Source organism: Asparagus officinalis, chromosome 7 (genome assembly GCF_001876935.1).
Source record: "Asparagus officinalis chromosome 7, Aspof.V1, whole genome shotgun sequence".
In the NCBI taxonomy this organism is placed as follows: Eukaryota; Viridiplantae; Streptophyta; class Magnoliopsida; order Asparagales; family Asparagaceae; genus Asparagus; species Asparagus officinalis.
Window position 1 is genome coordinate 76,874,427 of NC_033800.1, and position 9,766 is coordinate 76,884,192.

General features: G+C 36.6%; 1 protein-coding gene across 1 annotated transcript; it reads right to left on the reverse strand.

Annotated features, from left to right (window-relative positions):
- On the reverse strand, positions 737 to 5,729 carry LOC109849767. Its single transcript, XM_020419639.1, has 5 exons — positions 5,479 to 5,729; positions 4,407 to 4,557; positions 4,269 to 4,335; positions 3,950 to 4,184; positions 737 to 1,288 (listed from the first exon to the last, which is right to left on the reverse strand). Exons 1-5 carry the CDS (start codon positions 5,556 to 5,558, stop codon positions 1,078 to 1,080), a joined length of 744 nt encoding a protein of 247 aa, XP_020275228.1. The 5' UTR covers positions 5,559 to 5,729; the 3' UTR covers positions 737 to 1,077.

Here is a 9,766-nt window from a genome sequence, read left to right on the forward strand (position 1 = left end):
GTTTAATGCTCGCTTGAGAAAGAAAATTTGCTCCCCTCTCTTGATGTAGTAATTTATTTACAGTTAAATAAAAAAAAGTTTATAAATTCTTCAACATAACCATCGTAAATTTATACAGATTTTTCTAACCCCATCTTGGTGTTAGTTGGGCTGTAGCTTGAAAACTCAACTTAGTTAATAAAGATGCATCCATTTGACTTAATTGGGTACTAAAGTTTAGATCGAGAGCGATTGAAATATACGTGTATCTTTAATTTCTAACCTCAGAAAGAAATAAGAAAATGGAAGGTGATATTCACTTTACACCAGAAAGGCACACGCAAACCAAACAAACATGGAGAAAATGGATCTCACGTAGACTTCCCATCTTTTCGCTTTTATCGTCCAAAGTTAAATAAGAAAATTCTTTTTTTTTTCTTTTTGGACCTTTTTGCATGTATACACCTCAAATCGCATGCCTATTTTCTGTTCCTAACTAGTTTCCACTATCACTAACACACCTCAATCAATAAATTAATCAAATTAACTAATTTAATCAAGAGTATCACCACAAGGAAATGCCAATATTGGAGATCCGGAGAGGAAATTAGAAAATATTAGATTTTGGGCCGTACTCTTGATATCACCTGATGTAACATCTTCGAAGCACAATGTAATTAGTTCAGAAGTCAGGACTTCAGTAGGCAATCAAAATCAAAAATTTCCGCATTACCAACCAAAAAAGCAAATTTATCAGAATAATTTCCGGCATCGCATTCAAACTTAACTACAAGTAGTTAAAAGAAGTAGAGATTCGTTGAGAGAACAGAAACCATACAGAGAACCAACCCAGGTAAATAAATCCTACATCTATACATTTAGCAAGTTAACAGAGAGTTTCGGTTCGCTAGCATCCAGCCACAGAAATTTCATAAAACTATACAGGTATTTACAACAACCCTACCACAAATATACAGACCCATAATGTCATTCCCCAAATAAAAATCAGAGGTCAACATAAATCAATCAGCCAGAGCTATACTGCCACTTAACTGAAAGAATGATCATATGATGATTTGATGATGATATTATATGTTATCACTTGACATGAGAATCATAGGAATCGAACACGGAATCCGGAACGATGAGAGGTAGCTTATCTATGTACATGAAGAGGCGCCGCAGGTTTTCTCTTGACACTGTCGACATGTCGACAATGTCTCTGCTGTCGGTGAATACCCATAAATCACCAGAGTTTACCCTTTTGAGGCTATCTCGGCAGAACGGGCATGATTGTGATCTTGAATGCCTGAAATGGACAAATTCAGTGATCAATCAATGATTTTACGCTTGTGATTTTATGCAACATTCTGAAAGAGTATACTATATAACCAATCGTCACAAATGGATTCTTTTGGCTAGATTGAAACAGTCTTAAGTCAATATACACCAGCATAAAGGAGAAGTGCAAGTTATTTTTCTATCGAAATTATGTGTACAGAACAAAAGTTTGAACATTCAATGCCTGGTAAAATCAGTAGAAAATAAACAAAAATCTAAGCGAACTAATGTATCATTGTTTTTAGCTAGTGCAACCCGACTATTGCAGGGCGTGGAACATATTGCCAGGTATAAATTGCGTAGTCATCTAGTAATCCAACATGAGTTGTAACTTGCATGTGAATTTATAGAGGCCAGTCTCTGGTTCTCTGTTGTAATATTAAAATGGCAGGAAAAAGATACAGAGCAATGTTATAAAAGATTTAATCGACGTGAGTGAAGCTTCCATCTGATAAGCAGACACTTGAGGTGAACTAAATGGATATGCAGTACGCAAACAGAGAAGGTGATAAGCAGACACTTGAGGTGAACTAAATGGATATGCAGTACGCAAACAGAGAAGGAAAATAAATCGGCAGCAATGTGTTCCATATCTAGGATAGTCAGATATTAACAATAATATATATTTTTTGATGGATTAACGATAATATATTCAATTTGAATTAGTGAAAACAATAGTTCTGTTACCTGTAAGAATAAATCTTTCATTTGTGAAGAATTTCCCCTTCAGCTTCACTAGCTACGTATACAACTATAAGCTCTTCAGCAGTAGTTTACGGAATGGAAAATGCGACTCCAACAAGTTCTTGAGCTTATTTTCGTTTATAGGGAAGCGATTACCTATGATTTTTATCTAACCAAAAAGGTAAGTCTATCTACTTGCTCAAATTTTCAATGGGAATTCCGCCAGGGCTACTAACGAGATGCAATTGGTTGAAAACTGGTAGTAAGATTTTCAGTCAATCCCATAGCTTGTCTGTTTCAGATAATAGGGTTCTATAAAGAGTGAATCAGAAACTGAAGTTATGGCAAAAAGTGTTCTCAGTGGCTGTGAGCTGTTGAGTGCTGCTGAAGGGAATGGGAGACTTTTTGTTTGTTTATTAGTTAGTTTGCATGTTTCTTCCTTCTTAGTTTCATTTTACCTTTGTCTCTTTTTATTTTCCTGTTTTGGGATGGGAGGGCGGAGACAGGCTTTAGGAAGAAAAAAGTAGACAAAACAAGAAGCTAACCAAAGAAGTGTGGATGACTTTTTCTGTTTCTTTGCAAGAGTTCTTGATAACTCTCCTCCTGTTCATCTGTGTAAGAGCCTTATAAATACCATTGGACTCTCTCAAAGTTCTGACATCTCCACGGTTCCAATCTTTCTCATTATTCTTTGACTCTCTTGCATCTGAAGACTTCCAATCATCTCTCAAGAACTAATTCACAACCATAGAACCAAAACTTAGCATTCCACTAGTTGCAACATGAGCAAAGAGGTAAGTTCTGATGATAACTTTTCTTTTTAATTCGTTACCTAAGTTGCATGGAAACGGGCACGGGTAGGGGACACGGCAAAACTGTAAAATGTTGGGTACGGGGACACAACTACATACATACATACATACATAAACTACTCATTTTTTTACTAGACATCTAAACGACTCATTAACTATATAGTTTTGAACTTGGGTATGGACTAAAACGAACCCGACCCATATCCCATTAGTTTCAAAAGACAGATGTGAAATGTAAGCTCTACGTCCAGGAAGTCTTTGACAAGTGTTTTAAATTAACACATATATCGTCTAATTGAGTACTTTGACAAGTGTTTTAAATTAACACATATATCGTCTAATTGAGTACATGTTGTAATAAATGCATGCATATATTCAAGAAGTTTTTAAATTAACACATATATCGTCTAATTGAGTACATGTTGTAATAAATGCATGCATATATTCAAGAAGAGTCCATGAAGTTTGGGTACGGGAAAGTGTCGGGTACGTCTCCGGTACAGGTACGGCTTCAATAATGAAGTACACGGGTAACATAGTTCGTTACTGATATTGGTTTAAGATTTTTTTTTTGTATAAAATTTAAGTCAGCTATGGTTAATCCCTTACAAAGATAATGCTAAAAATCATAATATACCAGGGTTTTAGACCTTTAAAAAATTTATCATATTTCCAATTGTTCATATTCATCGGAAATTTCAAATATTTAAAATTTACAGGAACTCTTAAATATTTAAAATCTACACACAAGCATATTTCCTCACAATTTAATAATGCAGCATATGATTCGATTACACATGAGGGCATATGTTTCACAACATTGTTCCACTGATGAATAATAAATTATTAATCTAAATTTCTGGCTGTAATCTCACAACAATTGAATATAAAATTAAATATATCAAAGTATGCCATTAGCTAAAATAAAATGGCATCCAACTAGCATATACTGACACACTCACACTGCATAATGATGCAGAGTGCCAGAAAAAAAAGACAACACGGAAGAAGGTTTTACCATTACCAGTTGTTTAAGAAAAAAAATCCATTGATAAAGAATAACTACTCCTTGAAGAAAAGATAACAAAACTGGAAAGCTAGATTAGAATTTTCAGCAATGAGAAGATTTATACCATTCACGGTAGCATTTCATGCACATGGCATGGCTGCAGTTGGGTAGCACAATCTTGCTATTCATTTCCATGCAGATCCCACATTCCTCCTCTCTCTCGACATCTATCTCTGAGAACGTTCTCCTGTCCTCATCATCTCTCCTTCTGTATCTTTCCATACACACTGCTTTTTGCTTTTTATCTTCCATATCAGTTATCCCCTTGTGCAGTTGCATCAGGGAGGGAAAAATCACAGCTGACATGAACACGAAAATTCTGCATCTAAGAATTTAAGAATCCTCGCAGAACTTCCTAACTGAATGCAAGCTAATTTACTCACCATAAAATTCCTTGATACTTGCTTTCCTTTCATGAGTTGACATAGTCGTTGTTCCATCGACATAAACCTGCACAATGATAATGTATTATTCCACAGCAGAAGGAAGTGGTAATCATAAGGAATTGAGAAGACATTAACCTTATATATTAAGATTCTGAGCAAACCAAGAGCGCCTGCAAGGCTACAGTCTGTCCACTGAACCAGAAAAAGAAAGATGTGGGCAGCTGGGCTATATGACATGCGCATTTGAAGACAAGCACCATCATACTCCCGTGAAAATTCTGAAGCTCTGCACATCAGAATAAAGAAATAGCAATATTAAGAGACACAACACAGTAAAATAAAGAATAAGCAATATCATGATATGAAATGCAAACAACAAAATCCAATTCATTCCTTTTGTTTTTTTTACCCTTTAGGAAAACATAACTTTGAGTTCTCACACTTTCATTCAAGCCCAGGAAAAGAGAACTGCTTTTTCTCGAAAAGAGAAGACAATTGCTGACGCATTCAACTAACATAGAATCAGCCAGAAAACAAAGGGAAAAAAATGTAAAACGGGGGCTCTAAAGTTAAAACCATTTTCTTGAAGAAACAACAATAGCCCATAACTCCTAGAACAGAGCATTCTCCTTTTAGACATTCTCACATTACTAATATTTGATAACCCTACCATTAACCTATCACCAAATTTTGCTAATCCAGCAATTCTCAGCACTATGAAACTGTGAACTTGTTGGTGGATCTCACTAATCTATCACATTTGACATTCTGCACCTGCATTCAATCCCCACACATTGATTAATCCCCCGCAAAATACTCGACTGCAATAGAGTTACAGATAAGCAACCATCAATGGCACAATCATAATAACTTTTACAATAAAAAATTCACATCAACAGAAACTATAGCTTTGAGCCACAAAGAAACTTAATTTTTTAACTATATGTTATAAAAAAAAATCCCCCAAAATTGCACCTACTTTCAAACTAACTGCTCGTCTGAAAACTAGATCATTAACCAAAGGCGAACACCCAACAATTAGGGGGGAGAACCCAATCAAATGCTCACAATAACAAACCTTGCCCAAAATCAAACAAAATTACACCCAAAAAACTCGAAAGTTATGACTAAAGCCTTCAATTTCCAAATATGAAACAGAAGAAGATCAAAATTTCTCTTTGATCGGGGATCAAAAAGCTCAACTCACAGTGTGTTAGCGTGCTGGATGTCAGCTTCTAGAACTTTCAGCGAATCCTTGAACGACTTCCTCATCGGCGCCAGGACCATGGCCAGCACAAATCATTCAAATTCCCCCCAACAAAAAATATATAACAATAAAAACCCCAAACTTTCTCTCTCTCTCCCCCCAAAAAACCCTAAATTTCTCTCTCTTTACTCTTTCTCTCTCTCTCTCTTCCCCCTCTGTTCGTTGCTTTGAAGGTGGGGAGAAACAAAGACACGACTGCTCAAAGCAAGGCTTCTTCGCCGCCACGTGTGCATTATTGGAGTCATGCGCGTCAAATTTTGGATAAAAGAGCCGACCCACCCGCACCGAAATTATTTCCGCACCCAGGTATTCACATCACTTTTAAAGATTTTTGTTTGCATGGTGGTCCCTCTTTAAAATTTTGAACTTAGTCCTTTGGGTTTTTGAAATGAGTGGTTAGGGGCACCCCCCCTACCACAACACCAACCACACCCCCCTCTCCTAGCGCTACAGTAAACCGGGACCCACATGGGATTTTAAAAATTTAAAATCCCATGTGGGTCCCGGTTTACTGTAGCGCTAGGAGAGGGGGGTGTGGTTGGTGGTGTGGTAGAGGGTGTGCCCCTAGCATTATTTTTTTAAATAAACTTAGTAACTTATAATTTGGTTATAATAATGTTTTGAGGACAGACTTTGAAACAATTTCTAAGAAAAAAGAGGCATATATACATTTCAACGATTTAAGGAGCTAATATCAAAATATTAAAGATGTAATAATGGACTAATACGAGAAAACATTCGTGTCAATTATGGATAAAAGAAAAGAGGTCAATCTATAGGGAAACTTACATCAACCTGTAAAAACCTTTTTTTTATCATCCACTTTGGAATCGAACCCAAGACATGGAAGTCATATTAGAACCTCATAACCTTCCGGAGTCACCCGTAGCAATTGCCACGAAATCTTATATACAAAAGCATATACTAAGTAATGACAATAGGACATGCTTTTTAATAGTTTTAAATCAATACAATAAGCATACAAGATCAATACAGCAAATTGACAAAAAATGGCATGACGGTAAATAAGTAAATAAATACTAAAAAAAGAGCAAAAGATAAAACATTAGTCTATGCTAATTGCTTAGCTATATTGGTGGATATACCAGTATATGCATATGTAAAAGAAAAGAGGTCAATCTATAGGGAAACTTACATTAACATGTAAAAACCTTTTTTTTTATCATCCACTTTGAAATCGAACCTAAGACATGATAGTCATATTAGAACCTCCTAACCTTCTGGAGTCACCCACAGTGATTACCATAAAATCTCATATACAAAAGCATATACTGACAACATGACATATTTTTTAATAGTTTTAAATCAATACAATAAGCATACAAGACCAATACAGAAAATTGACGAAAATGGCATAATAGTAAATAAGTAAATAAATACTAAAAAATAGCAAAAGATGAAATATTAAATTAATACTTTTTTTTTCTCTCTGTGATTTTTCATAGGGTGCCCCCAACAATTTTTATTTATTTTTAAATCTTGGGGTGAATTCGTGGGTGCAGAGTGAGAAAGCAGGGGGGTCAGAATTTGGCGGTATACGACGCCCCACCTCATCCAGTGTCCACTGCGGGTGCAAATATCTGGGTTATTTTATAGGTATAAGTACCCGGACGGATATAAAAATATCTTAAAAGGACACGTCGGGGGGAGATAAAACTAATGGAAATTAGGTAGTGGGGGCCTTTTTTGTCGCTGCAGTAATTAAAGAAGAATATCTTGAAAAATCCGGCTGCTTTGGGGGAAAGAGAGATTTTATCGGCCTAGCCCCTGAAAAATACACAATTTATGTATTCTTCTAAGTAATAGTTTAGCTTAGAGATTAGTTCAGTTTTATGATTTAAAGGATACTATAATTGCCATCTAAATTATTCGAATCGCTTAGGGGCTGTTTGGTTCCGGTTTTTGGAAGGGGAAAGGAGGGAGAAAGCTGCCAAAATATCAGCTTTTTGCCAGCTTTCCCCCGAAATCATCTCTATAAGAGGCGATTTTGGGGGAAAGTTGCCAAATAGCTGACATTTTTGACAGCTTTCCTCCGTTTTACCGATCCAAACAGCCCCTTAACCTTTCACATGAGCAGTGAATAAGCTTAAGTTAATTGCACAAATCCCCCAAGTAGTAGTTTTAGTATTCCCCTTTAGGGTTTAGAGCTCTGTTAATCCGTAGTTTCATTTTGACATATAGAGACAAATGATTTTTTCCACTCTTAATTACACTCAAATAGACTCATTAGTTTCACCCAAGGCTAATATCTGACAAAATTTCCCAGGTTCAGAGATAATAAGTTTCAAAGCATGAAACTGCATGGTGTCTATGTGTTTTGTTATCATCTCAAGTTTTACTTGTTTTGTCAAAAACTTATTCACATTTATCTTTTCTTGACCCATTTTCAGATATCTTGTTTCAATCACTATTTATTAAATTTTAGAAATCATACTTAATTAAATTGTTAGATAGTTTATGTAGTTCTTAATTAGAAGAGAGTAAGTAAATTTTTTAGATTTTCAATTTACAATTAACATGTAACAATTATATTCTTAAATTTATTATGCCGTTGTTAAGTTGTAAAAATGGTAGTAATATGCATGTTTTCCTCCCTCATATTAATTTACCCCCGTAATTGTAGTTACTTTTGAAGTTGCTTTGCAAATCATTACAATTTTAAAGGCTAAATACCCATATTGGTATTTTAATTCCACCCCATTTATCAAGAAGATATTTTAATTAGACAAACCTGCTTTAAGGCATTTTAATTGATTCAACTTACCAACAAGACCCTTTTTCTCGTCAGCGACCAATTTTCCGGCGAGAGCTCGTCAGGTGCATGGCACGCGATGACTTAAATTGTTTTTTAGCTGCTGATGTGACATGAATTTTCTGACGTGGCAATGTTTAAATGTAGGAATTAACCCTCTAAAAATCCCAATTCACCCAAAATAGGACAGATTCGCCCCTTTTATTTTCAGAATTTGAACGCGAGAGAGAGGGAGAAATAGAGAGTGAGAAATCATGGAGAAGGCAGTTGAAGGAGATAGTTAAAAACTGGTCGCCGACGAGAAAAATGGCGTTGTTGGTAAGTTGAATCAATTAAAAAGCCTTAAAGCATGTTTGCATAATTAAAGTACATTCTTGATAAATGGGGTGGAATTAAAATACCAATATGAATATTTAACCCAATTTTAAATCTACCCCTCAAATTATCTTACGTCCTCGTATTCATTCTCATGTTGATGGTTGCCATTTTAATACTTTCTAGACTTAAATGAACACTGTATTATTATTTTATTTGAGAGACCTTATACACAAGTGTAGGCATGTAAAAATGCTTATAAGTCCCTTGGCATAGCTCGGCGCGATGATTCGACAAACCATCGAGTGACGAGGCGACGAGGTCAACAAATCGCACGCGAGCAACGGAATGCATCCATTCGCGTGCGGAATCAAGCCAACGGTTCGGGGAGTCAACGAGTCATCCAAACAAGAGCGGACTCGGATGAATCACGACCGAATCAAGATCGGTTTCGGACTCGAACTCAGAAGTGGATTTACTGCCAAAACAGGAATCGGACTTACTGCCAAATCAGATCAACGAATCAGAGTCTGAATCAACCGAATCATGGCGGAACCAAAAAACGGGAAAAGACAGAAAAAACAACACCTAAGGGACTCGGCCAAAACCGAGCCACCCATAGGTGGCTCGGCCAAGGCCATGGGGATTTTTTGGAGGCGAAGCCCTACTGGATTGAAGACTCAGATCTAAAAAAGATTCAAACTTTAGGACTTCGAGGACTTGCTCATCCAGATCTGGTTCTCGGCGATCGTCAACGCCAAATAAGGCAAGAGTTCGAGGGGATCGGATCTGAGATCTACGCGATTACACTCCGGATCAAAGCTTGGCCTTTGATCCCGAGATTTGGGCGATTGTTTTCTTGGTGAACCAATCCCCCCCGGCTATTATTTCCTTCGTGAAATAATACCCGTCGTACTGCGTAGATCCGACCGGGTATAGATCGCACGGTGGTCCACGGATAAACCCCGGCGCAGGCAAAGAACCCACAAAAGCGAGTGACCGCAAAACAGGAGCTCGCGATTCGTTCGACACAAAAGGAGAAAGTTGTAATCTTTGTTTATTTTTCTTTGATTTTCATTGTAACCGGATCTTATAAAAAGACCGGATCTTTCTGTAACCGATAAACTGTTACCAAAGAGT

Bases quoted from the DNA above. Each gene is read 5' to 3' on its own strand.
- LOC109849767 (XM_020419639.1), bottom strand. From the start codon at position 5,558: ATGGTCCTGGCGCCGATGAGGAAGTCGTTCAAGGATTCGCTGAAAGTT. The intron at 4,558-5,478 runs GTGAGTTGAGCT...TCTGATGTGCAG, and splicing joins ATCCAGCACGCTAACACACT to AGCTTCAGAATTTTCACGGG. The intron at 4,336-4,406 runs GTTAATGTCTTC...ATCATTGTGCAG, and splicing joins TCAGAATCTTAATATATAAG to GTTTATGTCGATGGAACAAC.